The 15,561-nt window shown below is 40.0% G+C and overlaps 1 protein-coding gene across 2 annotated transcripts in view; it reads left to right on the forward strand.

The window, feature by feature from the left end:
- The window catches only part of TRIT1 (tRNA isopentenyltransferase 1), a 71,912-nt gene extending 59,185 nt beyond the window's left edge, over positions 1-12,727 (forward strand). For both annotated transcript variants that reach the window (XM_044668038.1, XM_044668039.1), the window contains 3 exons: positions 6,609-6,718; positions 9,095-9,212; positions 11,920-12,727. In XM_044668038.1, coding sequence (XP_044523973.1) covers positions 6,609-6,718; positions 9,095-9,212; positions 11,920-12,053 — 362 coding nt within the window. In that variant the 3' untranslated portion in view covers positions 12,054-12,727. The remainder of the gene's footprint in view (positions 1-6,608; positions 6,719-9,094; positions 9,213-11,919) is intronic.
- The last annotated feature ends 2,834 nt before the right edge of the window (positions 12,728-15,561 follow it).

Genomic DNA, 15,561 nt, shown 5'->3' on the forward strand with positions numbered 1-15,561 from the left:
TGTGTGTCTGTGTCTGTGCGTCTGTGCATCTGTGTATCTGTGTGTCTGTGTATACACATAGGATAAATAGGAGATATTTAACAGAAGGAAGGCACTGGAATGAAGAGGGGCTGGGAAAGGCTTCCTATAGAAGGTGGGATTTTAGTTGAAGTTTAAAGAAAGCCAGGGAAGGCAGACCATAGGTGGAGGAAAGCATTCCAGACTTGGGGAACAAGTAGTAAATTTGCCCAGAAGTAAGAGATTAAATAGAGTGTCAAGGAGGTCAGTGGCACTGAATCATAGTGGAGAGTAAGATATGAGAAGACTGGAAAGACAGCAGAGGAGATAGGTTAGAAAGGGTTTTGAAGGCCAGAGAATTTTGTGTTTGGTCCTAGACAGAATAGGAAACAACCAAAGTTTATTGAGGGGGAGAGGAAAGGACCACATGTTTGGACCTTTGCTTTAGGAACATCACTTTGGTACCTGAATGGAAGATGTCTTGGAGTAGAGAAAGACTTGAGGCAAACAGACCCACCAACAGGCTTATAATAGTTCAGGCATAGAGGGTGGGGGTAGATACTGAGTTCTCTTTTGGACATGTTGAGTTTAAGATATTTACTGAACCTCTCGCTTATGTATCTAAAAGACACTTGGAGAGAGAAGATTAGTCAAACAGTGAGGTAGGGTCAGGATATGTAGATCTGAGAATCATCAGCATAGAGATGTCATTGTATCCATGAAAGCTGATGAGAAGAACCCTGGATAGAGGGTTAGAGGGCATGATCTGGGGGAGGATCCAGAAAAGGAGATAGAAGGGATGGTTGGCTAGAGAGAAGGAAAACTAGGAGAAAGCTATGTCCTAGTGACCTAAAAAGAAAGGAACAAGAAGAAAAGGATGATCAACATTGTCAAAGACTGCAGAGAAGTAGAGGACAATAAGGATTGAGAAACAGACCATTCAAAAGCAGTTTTCATGAAATAATGAGGTTGGAAGCCAAAATTATAAGTGAGAGAAAGGAGAGACTATAGAGGTAACTATTATAGACAGACTCTTCAGGGAGGTAAGCAATCAAGGGACAAAAATATAGATGACAGTAGTGAGGGCTGGAAGGTTCAAGTGAGGATTTTGAGTGTGTAGTAGATCCCCAAGGAGGAAAAATTACTGAATAATGGAGATAGGGAGAGAACCTGGAAATGGCAGTGGGGAACAAGGAGTATTCTTAACTCACCTCTCTCGACCAATGAGCCTAGGGGAGTGAATGAAAGTGTAGCCAATAAAAGGTGAAAATGGAGGATAGTAAGACTTTGTCATCAGTGGAGAGCCAAGTTTCAGTAGTAGTTAGGAGATTTAAGCTATGGGGGATGAAAAGATTGAGGAAGAAGGGAAGTTTGTGCCTATGGAAATGACATTCTAGAGGATACAGTGGAAGGAGCAGTTGCTGTTTGGTTGGAACTTTGGGGTGGAAGGGTTGGAGTGCGGGATGTAGGAGTGAGGAATTAGGTGCAATGGAGAATTGATTTCAAGTCCATTCCAATGTACTACACTGTCTCCTAAGTTAGATGGGAGAGTCATTGACAAAGTGGTTAAAAAATAAGTGTATTATCACTTAGAGCCAGAAGAACCGGGTTCAAACCCTAGAATCATAGCTCTTGAACTGGAAGGACTTTAAAGGCCATCTAGTTCAACCCCCTCATTTCATAGATGAGGAACCTGTGAACGTGACTTACCAAAGGTTCTTTGGATAGGAAGTAGCAAAAGTTTACTAGCCATGTCACTTTGTTCTAGTTTCTTTACCTCTCTGATATTGTTTCTTCACCTATCAAAAGGGTATATAATACACTGAGGACCAAGTGAGATGATATATACAAATATGAAATTTCCACTTCTGGAATTTTTCCTCTTTGTTACCTCTGGAATCAGCCTCATGATGATACAGAGATAAACATTGCAGAAAGGTATAGGAAAGTAATAGGAAAATGTCTATTTGGTATCAATTTAAGCTTTTAAAAGTATTGATACATAGTTTTTACATCATTGTTTCTTTTCTTCATGTCCTTTCTTCCCACCTAAGGAGTTTAAAGCAAAGTATTCAAAAGAGAGGAAAAAGACAGTAAGACTAGAACATCAACTAAGTCTGACAGTATATAGAAACTTCTACACCCATAGTACTCCCTCTCTTCAAAGAAGGAAGGGAGATGCATTTTCTTTTCTCTTTTTTTAATCTCTTACTTTCTGCCTTAGAATAGATTCTAAGTATTAGTTCTAAGGTAGAAGAGAGGAAAGGGCTAGGCAATGGGGATAAGTGACTTGGGTCACATAGCAAGGAAATGTCTGGTGCCAGATTTGAACCCAGGATCTCCTCTTTCTAGGTCTGGCTCTATTCACTGAGCCACCTAGCTGTCCCCTTCTTTTCTTTTCTTCAAGGTTAAGAGCCTGGTTACTAGTAATGATACTGTACTCACTGTTATGGGATTTTGGGGTTGCTGTAGTTATTTTCATTTTTTATTGTCGTTGTGTGTGTTGTTTTCCTGGTTCTGCTTACTTTGCCTCTCAGTTCCTATGATTCTTCTGATGCTTCTCAATTCTTATTTTTTTTCAGAGCAGTAATATTCCATTGTATTTGTGTGCCACACCTTGTTTAGCCACTTCCTAATCTGTGGACATCACTTTACTTCCTCTCTTTTATTACAGAAAGAGGATGCCTCTTGGTCTCATATTAGACCTTAACAGAAATGTTTGTTATAAAGATTTTTTTTCCAGTCAATTCCTTTCCTTCTTATCTTAGATGTATTAATTTTGCTCATGCAAAAGATTTTCAATTTAATGTAATCATAATTTAAGCTTAAAAGGTATATTACCCTGGAACAAAGGTTTTTAATCTTATGTCATGAACTTTTTTGCTTTCTGGTAAAAGGAAACAATTCATAAAATGGAATATGATTAAAAGGACATTATATTGAAATACAGTTATCAAAACATCTTTTATTATTTTATTTTTAAACTCTTACCTTCTTCCTAAATTTCAGCTCTAAGACAGAAGAGTGACAAAGGCTAGTCAGTGGGGCTTAAGTGACTTGTCCACAGTTACACAGCTAAGAAGTGTCTGAGGCCAGATTAGAGCTCAAGTTCTTGCAACTCCAGATGTGGCTCTATCCATTGTGCTAGCTGCCCCCAGAATATTTTTTTAAAAACAAATTCCCAAATCCCGGGTGAAGAACTCTTACCTATAATATATTATTTTATATTTGTCCAGAATCTCTTCCCCAAATCAGTAGTAAACAGTTCTTAGTAAAATTACAAAACACCATATTTAAGCTGTCCAGGTTTTCGAATCTGTTATAAGTTTCCCTTTCTTCATTCACACCAATGTTGGGATTTCTGAGTCCGTCTGGTATTTAGACAGGAAATTGTTTTGCTCCTGCCAAACACTCAGTTACTCAATCAGTATCAGCACGATGTCCGAAGGAGTAAGTTATGTTGCTGTGGGCTGAAAAAAGGATTAGTATAGTTTGTTAGAAACTACTCATAGGTGGGGTGTGCCAGGGTAGCTTCTGAATAAATAACCTCCAACATGCTCTTTGGCTTTGGGCAGGATGTTTTCTTTTATAGATAAGGTCAGCTGAGTTTTCATCCAGCTTGCATTCATCCTCTTACCTCTGTTTGCTACAGTTTCCTCACAGACCTAGCCCATTGTCCCAATTAGCTTTTCCCCCTCAGATTTTCTTAGAGCATTCTGCCTGGATTTCCTTTGCCCTGTCAAACCCTAACTCAAACCATAACGTCTTGTACCATTTTAGTTGTCCTATCTTTGCACAAAACTCTCCATTAGATCATAGGCTTCTGGAGTTCAGGAACTATGCCGTTTTTTCAATGAATGCAGGACCTAAATCCCTTTGTATTTGAATCACCAGTCTTAATTTAACATTCATTTTATGGAATTGGGTTTTTTAATATTGTTTGAGGCTACATACCCATGTTGGGATGCCTTTGAGCATATGTGCCCTGGGCTCTTGGTCATTCTCTGGAGCTGCCTCATTCAGTGATTTCAGTTAGAGATGACTTTCTAGCCTAGAGGCACACTAGACCCTCTACTCTTTTTTTTCTCTGTCATTGCTTATCCAGTTAGGCAGGAGAAACTTGATCATCAGCCAAGATGGAAACTTGGTATACCACAAACTCCTCATGTAACTTCTCTTCCCCTATCCCCTTGACTTCCTGAAAAATAAGTATTTTCTAACAGACAACACTTTTCATTGTCAGAACTTTCTAATCTTGAAAAGCCCCATAATTCTGGCCCTGCCCTAACCCCTCCACAAGCATATGGAGTCAATGGCATAGCATGTCATATGTCTGCTTCTCCTGCACACAAACACTTTCAGGACTGGAGTGAGAGGCACAGCCGCCTTTCATATCAGGAACCCATCCTATTGGCTTGGGCTTCTTCTGCTGGGGAGACATCACTTTGGCGGGAAGCCAAAGGGACTTCCCCAGCCGAGCTCAGCCTTGGATCAGAGCCATCGACAGCAGCTGGGAGCTGAGCGCTTGTGGAAAGGGGCTAAGGGCGGACACAGAAGCCTAACAAAGGGCTTGGAGGGGAGGAAAGTGTAGAGTGGCCCTGAAACAGGTGCAGAGCTTACCCCAAGCCAGGTGGGCTGTGGGCACTGCCCACACCTCCCAGTCTCACCTTTCCTTGGAAGGGCAGGTGGAGGGCAGGTGCAGCTCAGGCTTCTCTCTGAAGAATCTCATTTGTGGTGGGTATGGTAAAAAGGCCAGCACCTGCCAGCCGTTGGCACGCTGTGGCCTTTGATGTTTTTGTCCAGAGCTTGATGCTCTTTGCCTGTCTGCAGCTGAATCATGCCAGGATGCTTGACTCCACCTCTCCTGATGCCTTAGTCTCTTTTAGCAATAAACTTTCGCTAGTCATTGGGCGTGGGTGCTTTGGCCTGTGGGTAGACTTGCCTTTAATATCATAAAAATGGAGGCATACTTTCTGCCACTCGAAATCCTATCTACATTTTTTATTAAGCACCAACCGTATCATGGGATATTCAGAGATCCTTGCTCTTAGGAGAATTATAGATAAGTGCAGTAGAGAGGTACAGATACAGTGATCCATGCGGTTCTTGAGGACATATTAATGTTGATGATAAAGACGTAAAGCAGGCAGTAAGTAGTGTTTGGATCAGGATAGAAAGGATTGGCATGGATTTAACAGAGGAAAACAGAGACAGACAGCCTAGGGAAATACCTAAGTAAAAATCTAGTCACTTAGATAGCTAGTCACTCAGTGAGCATTTTTAAAGTACGGGTTATGTGCCAGGTACTGGGTTAGGTGGGAATACAAAGACATTGATGTCAGAAAACTCAAGGCATGTAGGGAAACTAGTGATTGGTTTTGTCTGGTCCCTAGGAATGTACAGAGGGACTAATGTGAGAAGAGATTAAAAGGGTCACGTTTTGTCAGATCCTGGAGGATCTTAAATGTCAGAGGGAATATGAGCTTTGCTCCATGGGCACTGGAAGCTTTTGACCAGAAGTGACATGATTAGATCTGTGCAAAAGATCGCCTGCTGTGCTTTCCTCTCCTTGAAGGGTTATTTATTTATTTATTTATTCATTTATTTATTTATTTATTTTTGCATGGGGACAGTCTTCCAGGTAGATGGTGAAGAATACCCCTTTATTGAAGTGGACAGTGGGTGCATTTCATGGAGGAGATTGCCAAGGAGGAATCAATAACTATTTAGAGAGGAGGAAGAGTCAAGGGATAACCCCATGGAATGAGGGTCATTGGTGGTTCCATAGTCTGAAAGAAAGAATAGCTTTAGGAGAATTGAATAATATCTTGAATTTGAGGTGCCAGTGAGACAGTGGAACTTGAAAGAGAGTTCTGGATTTACATGTGGAAGTCATTTGCAGAGAAGTGGTAGTTGAAGGTGTTCAGAAGGATTTTCTGTAAATATTTCTGATATATCCCCTGGTTTAGAACTACAGGAGAAACACTTATTTCATAATAATACCTCCTTATTGATATAGCACTTTTACATACATTTCCTCATTGGTTCCACAATAGCCCCTGTGAGGTAAACAGGGCAACTACCATCTCCATCTTACAATTGAGGAAACTGAGGTTAAATAAAAGGGAAGTGGATGGCACAGAGCCAGACACTTCAACTGGACCCAGGACTTCAACCCAGGCCTTCTTACTCAGAGGCTTGTGGTTTTTCCTAAACTATCTTTGGCCAGAAAATTAATGGTATATTTCCTGCTGTGGTGAGTTTGCAGTTTTACAGATTTCTTGAGGAGCATCAGTGCCCATTTCTTGGACAGTTTGTAGAGATCTTTTGCCTTAACTCCTCAAAAGAGTTAGGCAGCTGGGATAAACTATATGAATATATAGTTTATCATGGTTAATTATTAAAGTGAAGCTATCCAAAGTTGACCATAGGCACTTAGGACTGCCTTTCAGCCTAGAGAGAGGTAGCACGTTTATCTTCAGGTGTGAATTGGATTCTGAACTGTGAATGTTTCTCTCAGGAATTTTTGGTGGGATTGAGCCACGGAACATTTGGAGCAGGGTTAGTTTGGGCTTGGACTCTGTCAACTAATAGCTTCTCTTTTTTGTCAGGCCCTGGACCCAATGTGCCCCCGATTTATGGTTTGGAGGTAACTGATCCCTTAAAATGGGAAGAGTCAGTTCTGGGACCTGCCCTGCAGATTGTGGGAAGCTTCATCCAGGTACCTTCCAGGTGCAGTACGATCTGGATAGGGTTCTGAACACTTCTCCTCAGGAGGCATGTCAGTTGCTTTGAATCTGCCTCTTTGGCACCAAGCTTTGTTTTGTGCTTTCTTCATGCATTTTTGGTTTTTCACTTTCTAAGATCTTTCTGAACCTTTCCTTATAACCAAGAAATATTGTTAAACAAAGTAGACACATAAATTGGCTAGATCTTATTCCGTGTCTTTTAATCCATCATTTCTCTATTTAAAGGAGAGAGGTATTGTTTCTCATTTTTCCCTAAAGTAGGATCATAAGATTTATTATCTTTTAAAATTTAAAATAAAAATAAGCATAATTCTTCATTGTGACAAAGAAGTTCTTTATACTTATAAAGTGTCCTGACAAAACCTTTCTTTGAGGGGGAATTTAATTTTGTTTTTCCCTTAACAAATATTTATTTTTTTCTCTCAATTCCCTACCCCAAATTAAGCCAAAAAAAAGATAAAGAAAATCTCATTAAAAATATGTATAGTTGGGCAGCTAGGTGGCTTAGTGAATGGAGGGTTAGGCCTGGAGATAAGAGGTCCTGGGTTCAAATGTGACTTCATACAATTCCTAGCTGTGTGACCCAGGGCAAGTCATTTAACCCCAATTGCCTAATCATCACCACTCTTCTACTTTAGAACTGATACTTAGTATCAGAATTTAAAATCTATATATTTATAGTCAAGCAAAACAATTTCTTTTTTTAATTAATTATTTGTTTTGTTTTAAAGTATTTTTCCACATTTACACGATTTTATTTTCTTTCCTTCCCCTCTTCCCTCTTTCCTCCCAGAGCCGACAAGCAATTCCATTGGGTTGTACAAATGTTATTACTTGATACCTATTTCCATATTATTCATTTTTGCTATAGAAAAGCAAAACAAATTCTTAAACATGGCCATGTCTAGAAAATGTATTTCCTGTTTCACATTTAAGTCCATCATGGAGGGGTAGGTATGTTTCAGATTTAGTCTTCTGAAATCAACATTAGTCATTACACTAATCAGATTCAAGATTGTTTTTCTTTATATTATTGTAGTCATTGTATGAATAATTCTTTTGCTTCTGCTTACTTCACTCTGCATCAGTTCATAACGATATTCCCAAATTTCTCTACATTTTTCATAATCATTGCTTCTTACAGTCGGGTATTAATATTGTTATTGTCCTGTACCACGATTTATTTGACCATTTCCCAGATTATGGGAATCCACTTTGTCTCCATTTCCTTTGCTACCACAAAAAAAGTGCTGCTGTGAGTATTTTGCTATATATTTGGTCTTTTTTTTCCAACTTTGATCTCACTGACATATACCTGTTAGTTGTATAACTGAATTTAAAGGATATGGACAGTTTAGTGACTTTTCTAGTGTAGTTCCAAATTGTTTTTCAAAACATTTGAACTCACTTATATCTCCTCCAACAGTGGAGATTGATTATCCTAGTTGTCTTCCTAGGGCCTCCCTGAAATTTTCCATCTTTATCTTATGTCATTTTTACCAAACTGATTGTTATAAGACAAAATCTCAAAGTTGTCTTAATTTGCTTTTTCTTATTAATGTTTAAGAACATTCTTGTGCTTGATGCTTTGGTTTTCTCTTTTGAAAACTGTTGGTCCATAACCATTGATCACTTAGCAAATAGATATTTTCTCTTTTTCTTCTACATTTGTATTAATTTCCTATATTTTATCAGATATACATGCTGAAGTCTTCCCTAGTTGATAGTTTCTCTTATTATATTGGTTCTGTTGGTTTAAATTTTTTTTAATTTTATGTAATCAGAATTGCCCATTTTATTGTTTGTGATCCTTTATTTAAGAATGAAACAAAACATTACTTTGGAGCTTCCTCTGCCTCTTTCTGGATAGATTTATTTTAGGTTTTAGGTTACCCTCTCCCTAGTTTTCCTGTTTACAAAGTTTATTGCCAAAATCAGTGCTACCACTATGTCTCTGACCCAGAATAATAAATGAACAATGACTTCACAACTTAATTTTAAAGAGTTACAGAAATGCTTTGATCACAACAAGGTTGGGAGGTAAATAGTACAAACATTATCTGTATATATTAGGACATAAGCACAGAAAGCGAGCTAGATAGATAGACATACACAGGCCTTGTATGATTGGTACTATGTGTTTTCTCTGAGCCTCTGTTGCCTTATCTGCAAAATAGGCATAATAATTAATGTGTATATTGCTACTTTTTTCACAGGCTTCTTGTGAGGAAGGTATTGTGTGAGCTGCTGTCAAGCACTATAGAAATCAGAGCTCTTGTCTCACAGAATTGAGAATAAAATAGAAATCCCTCAGTTACATGCTTTTTTTCTTAATTTGTTTTCCCCAGGGCAAGCAGCCTATAGCCACTCCTATAAGGATGCAGTGTGATGTAAACGAGAATAAACGGAGTCATCACAGATGTGAACTGTGTGATAGAATCATCATTGGGGATCGAGAATGGGCAGGTAAGCCTGATAAAGGAATCAGGGAGCCCCACTGTGGAAGAGTTGTTAGCTTGGGTGTTATAAAAACTTTTGATAAAACAATATCTGCTCATTTATTTCTTATTACATATGTTATATGCATGTGTGTTACGTAATAAGAAATTAATATATACTATATAAGAAAAATAACTTCTTAAAAGTAGTTTAGTTCTAATGAAAATTTACAGGAGACTTTCTTGGGAGAGCTTCTAATTCATCTAGAATTTCAAAAAATTCAGGCTCATTTCAGGTTTGAATTGAAGTAAATATTATAGAACAGAGAGTAGCATCTATTAATTTCCTTTATTTCATTTCATTAAGAGTTCCTGTACTGATCACAGAAGCTCATTGGACAGGTCTATCTCTGTAAAACTCTAGTGATTCCATATTGAACGTAGCAAATTAGACAGTACATGCACACTTCAAGCCCCATTTCTCTATAAGAAGATGGACTTTTAAGTTTAGTGAGTTTATTATCTCAGAGTGTCAGAGCTAGAAAAGATCATTTAGTTCAAGCACCTCATTTGTATTTGGAGAAACTAAGTACCCAGAATGAGGTAATGAATTCTTCTCAATTTGAGTATTTAAGTGGAATCAAAACATGTTGGAGAGAAGATTCCTGTCCAATTATAAGATGCCGTTGGGACTCTATTCCCTTTAGAAGTTATCATCTAAGAAATAAGATTAAAATTTTAAAAAAGAAGTTATCTTCTAGCCCAAATATTGTGCAATTACGTACTCTCCTGAGTTAGCATTTCTGGTCCAGAAGACTTAAATTCATTGAAAGTTACTAGGGCTCTTTTTGCTAATCTGTGGAAGTCATTTGACCTCTATGCGTCTCTTTTTTTGCCTCTGTAAAATAAGAGGATTGGAATAGATGATCCCAGAGGACTCTTCCAGTTATCCCCATTCTGTCAGCTGCCTAAGTTCACACAGCTAGCAAGTAGCAGACAGCTAGGAACTGAAGCCAAGTCTTCCACACCCACTGTTCTTTCTGTTATACCATACTTTGACAGATAGTAGGTAGGATTCATGGTCTGTTTGGGGCAGGAAATCTCTTTATTACAACCACTTTTTAAAATGTGGTAATATAAATCTATGGCCTCTGACATTTCCTAGCTGTGTCACTAGACTCCAATTGCCTAGCCCTTACCATTCCTCTGCCTTAGAACTGATATTTAGTATTGATTCTAAGATGGAAGGTAAAGGTTTTTAAATAAATATATGTAATAATAGTAAATTTAGGTTCTATTTTGCCTATGTTGACTTAAGTTGCTTGTTCTCTTAAATGGTAATTTAATAAATCAGACTCCATTGTCAGAATACTGGAATTGCCATATGGGGTCAGACCCTCTACTGTCTAGCAGGGTATTCTGTTGCCAGTAGCAGTCCCAATTGTAATTGGTCTGTGGTGTTGATAAGGGAAAAGAGAATACCGTAGTGGTGCTAATAGAGGTAGCTCCTGAATACAGACCACCGTCTGAAAGTGAGATCTCCAAACCTGTAGGTTTTCACTGAAAAATAGCACCAATTACAGGGCACATCCAGTTTTTACACAAGTCAGATTACAGGGAGTAGATGTATGTAGTAGAATGTAGCTGATGTAGAAAAACTCAGTCGTACCACCTGCATAAGGGCTTCTGGGATTGTCTCCATTCTTCTTAAAGGAGCGCACTTGTGAGCTTTTGTGAGGGTGGGTTGTATAAGACATTCTATAGCACCATCTGTCGATCTTCTCCCTTTTCCTGTTGCCAGTAGAGGGAGAAGCCAGAACCCTGTACTTTGCCGTAGGGCCTGGATTGAGAATGATGCTAACTGAACTTCCTAAGCTTTTTTGCATCATGGATCTCTTCCAAACCATTACTAATGATCAGCTTGTGGTACCTGCACAGGAAAATTGATCCCAGGAACATATGTCTTCATGCCTTCCCAGATGATCTTTCTTTGATAATGTTCACACAGGCTGTTAAAAATGTGGCTCCTTAAACTAATTCTAGGGTGGAGATTGTCCCAGGATGGAGGCCAGAGATAGGACCAGGTGATTGAGTGTTCTGCACTTGAGTGGAATCTCAGATCTTTGGCATACATTTTCTTGGAAAGAGATTCATACTTGTCATCTACTCAGGACTGCTCTGTTTATTTAGAGAACTCCAACCCTAGATGGTCAGCTTGCTGGACATAGGAACAGGCCTGTGCTTTGGCTCTTGCTAGCCTGAACTAGAAATGGGAAGTAGAGGAGCAGCAGACCAGGGGGCAAAGTGAAAGGCACAAAGGGCAGGACAGCTTTCCCTAACATGGCCAGAGGGTTCCTGCATTGCTGGGTAGGAAAGGCATCTGCAGTCCTCCAACACTAACAGATGCTCCCTTTTCATTGTTGAAAAGTGCCGCTGCTTAGAGCTGGTGGGGTTGCTACAATTTGCAGTCTTGCCTTCTGGAGGTCTGAAATGTCCCTGGAATAGTGGGGTGGAACAGAGCCCCTGGCTCCCTGAGAAGAAGCTTAATGAAGCCACATAAAGACAGAATAACAAGTAGAGAAAGATGTCAGATTGTTTTCTTGTCCATCTTGGGTGAGGAGTCCATAGTCCCCCAAGACTTGCTGCTGGAGAGGAAAAAGAGTGCTCCAGCCCCTTTAGAAAATCCTCCTGAAGTCCTTTTTTTTTTTTTTTTCCCCTTCTTTCTTTGCCCTCAGCACATACAAGGTCCAAGTCGCATCTATATCAGCTGAAGAAAAGAAGAAAAGTGGATCCCGATGCTGGTGCCTCCTCTCCAAGTCAAAGCCATTTTCCATTTGAGAAGCCCGTGGCCAGCCAGGGCACAGGCTGACTGAACTCACTGGCCAGAAAGCAGTGCCTAACCTGGGACAGGGAGGGATGGCCATGAGGAGCAAGCCCTTCTAGAATCGAGTGGGCCCCTCTGGTCAGAAGAGTTTCAGAATGGACTGTCTTCCAGCCCAGTCTGCTTATGTCTGCCCTTCCAAAGGGGGCTGGTAACAGCCCTGAGAGGTGGGGGCAGGCCTGAAAGGGTTTGTATTGTTACAGAGAATCTTTTTTTAAAAAGATACCAAGAACATTTTCTTCACCTTTCACCAACTCTTTTGTGAAGCTGCCTCTGACTTTTATCAGACAAAGACTGTCGCCTCCAAAGCAAATGCTTGGCCAGGATAGAAACTTGGAACCCCAGGCTTCCTAATCAGGAATGTTTAAATGTTCATTTAGTCACTCAACAAACATTTGACCACTATCTATCTATCTCTCTCTATCTCTCTCTCTCTCTCTCTCTCTCCCCCCCTCTCCCCCTTATATATATATATGTGTGTATGTATGTATATATCTTCAAGGCCCTTGATTATAGAATTATCTGAACCAGTTTCTGGTATTTCAGCTGGGAACACTTGACCATGGTGGTGAAAATCAGGCTGGAATCAGTGCAATTATAAACACAGAAAAGGATATTCACATTTATGAGACTTTGTCTAATAAAAATTGTTTCATTATCTAGTTGGGAAGGACTCAAGTTCTTGACTCTGAGGACCTGAAACATGAGTATTCCTGCATGAGATACTGCTTAATAAAAGTTGCCTCATTATCTAGTTGAGAGCCTGACTCTGCAAGTTGAATGAAGGAAGAGCTATGGATAGTGTAAAATCCTCTTTGGTTTGTCGAGACATAGGACTATTCTCAGAACTGCCCTGAACTTCTTCAACGTTATGGCCTCTTAATTTGTATCTGTTTAGGAATAAAATTAGTTACTTTCACTGGACTTTCTGTTGAAGATATTATTCATTATTCTTATTCATCCAGCACACATTTATTAAGCATTTGTTTTGTGCAAAGCTCTGCACTAGGGAATATGTATAGAGAGCCCATTCTTAACAAAGTGTTCTAAGAGGGACAATAGTAATTAATGTTTGTGCAAAGCATGGATCCTGGCAAAATGCTGTGAGCAATACAGTGGACAGGAGGGCTTCCTGGAGGAGATGGTGCCTGAAGGAAAGGAGAGGGAGGGGTATCAACTGATGCAGTGTGGGAGAATAGAAGTCATTTCAGACACAGGAAGTGATGTGAGTAAAACCACAAAGAAGAGAAGGCAGGATGAGAAGAGGACCTGCAGAGTACTGCATTGAGGCCTTGAATGCCAAGGATCAGGGTTTATGGGATTTGTTTGTTTAAGCAGTAGAGAACCAGTGATTTGACTTAAGTGCAAAGTTCTGTCCAATTCACCCCTCTTTCCAGGGGTGTGTTGAGTTCCTCTCAGTCTCAGGTACATTTAGGAAATGCAGTGCATTGTCATAAATGCCTGGGAGTCTCTGTGGCTCTAGGGCCTAGCACTGACGTGGCTCAGAACTAGTGCTAGATAAAGGAAGATTTGCAGAAGGAAGATCAAGCCCGACTGAGGGAAGCTTTCAGTGCTTAATCTATGATGGTTTTTGAGAAATGGAGCTAGAAGAAGGAAAGCCAGGTATTGAGTTGTGAACCTTACTCTCATCCCTCCAAGCAGCCCCACATGTTGGCCTCCCTCAGCTCTGAGCCAAGCCCATGCTCTGTGAGAGAAGGGAGAGTTTATCACTCGATCAGCCCCATCTTGTTTTGCTTCATGTTAGAAGTTGATTAAAGAAGTTGATTAAAAGTTGATTAAATTTCTCTAACCTGTTTGGTAAATATTTCAGGATTCCCAAACCGTGAACATGACTCCAGATGAAATTGTGACTGCTGGCCTATGTGTTCTACTAAACATATAGAAAAGAGCCCCTTTAGGCTGTGTTGCTCCCTTATTTCCTGATTTGGGGTGAACAATAAGAAAAGTAATTACTCTCTTGTAGTGCTTGAAAGCTACAAAGTCTCTTCCTCACAACAACCCCAGGAGGTAGGGTAGCCCAAATATTTGTTATATATTGTATTATGTTACTTGCAGTGAAGCAAGTAGACTGTAATTTAGCTTTGGAATCTCTGGAGGTTCCCTTGTAAGGGTGGTCTCTATCTCTTCATATTGTTGATATCTATGTAGCAGTTGAGCTTTTTCTCTTTTTTAATTTTTATGTACTTTCTGTACATTTTCTCTTTTGATCCTCTCAGCGATTCAGGGAAGAGAGGCTTTGAAATAGGTAATATCTCTTTTACCAAGAAGGAAATGGGACTCTCCAATAAAGTAATTACCCCAGCTCACACTACTGCTAAATGGCAGAATCAAGATTTGAACATAGAACTTTTGACTTCAGATCTGGCAAGTCCCTTTTTAAATTCAGTGTTATTTTATTTTATTTTCAGTTCCAAATTCTCTCACTAGAGGCAAGAAAAACAAATCCCATTACAAATTCAGCACTGGCCACATTCTATTGCATTCTGTAGGGTCTCCCCAGTGAAAAGAGGCTTCAGTCACTCCCAAGTTCATCGTGTCTCTCTAGAGGTGGAAGCATGTTTCATCCGTTGGTCCTTTAGAACTGTGGTTAGTCATTGTGTTGATCAGTTACTAAGACGTTCAAAATTGATTCTTTTTACAGCATTGTTATGACTGAATTGTTCTGGTTATATTCACTTTGCTCTGAATCACTTCATATAAGCCTTCCCATGTGTCTCTGAAACCATTCCCTTCATCATTTCTCAGAGCACAACCCTATTCCAACACATTCATATACCTTAGCTTGTTCAGCCATTTCCCCAACTTATGGGCATCCTCCCAGTTTCCACTTCTCTGCTAAATTGGGTCTCTTTGTCCTATACCACAGATGTCTGTGTCTGGGAGTCAGCCTGTAAAATAAGGTCAAGGCATTTCCTCCTCCCTCCTCCTTGCACACTGCCATCCAAGCTCTCCATTTCACCCGCTAATGTTATCTCCAGCCTGTCCCTACCCCCACCCAGCCAGGAATGCTGCCACCATCCAATAGAGCCTCTCTGTTGGAGGACTTGGAGTGCATCTGTTTAAACCCACACATTTTACAAATGAGACTTGCCCAAGGTCACCCAGCTTTGGCCCTGCCCACTGCACCATACTGTCTCCACATTTAGAAGCTAATACTACTTGAATTGTTAATGTCCTTTTGAGTTCTTTTCCAAATGTCTTTATAAAACCCTTACCTTCTGTCTTAGAATCAATACTGGGTATTGGTTCTAAGGCAGAAGAACAGTAAAGGCTAGGCAATGGGGGTTAAGTGGCTTGCTCAGGGTCACACAGCTAGTATGTGTCTGAGGTCAAAATTGAACTCGGAATGTCCCTTCTCTAGGCCTGGCTTTCAATCCACTGAGCCACCTAGCTGTCCCCCCTCCCCAATGTGTTTTAATGAAAGAACTGGAAAGACTAGATTAAATAATCCTCTCAAACCCACACCACACCATCC

Source organism: Gracilinanus agilis, chromosome 3 (genome assembly GCF_016433145.1).
Source record: "Gracilinanus agilis isolate LMUSP501 chromosome 3, AgileGrace, whole genome shotgun sequence".
Lineage (NCBI taxonomy): Eukaryota > Metazoa > Chordata > Mammalia > Didelphimorphia > Didelphidae > Gracilinanus > Gracilinanus agilis.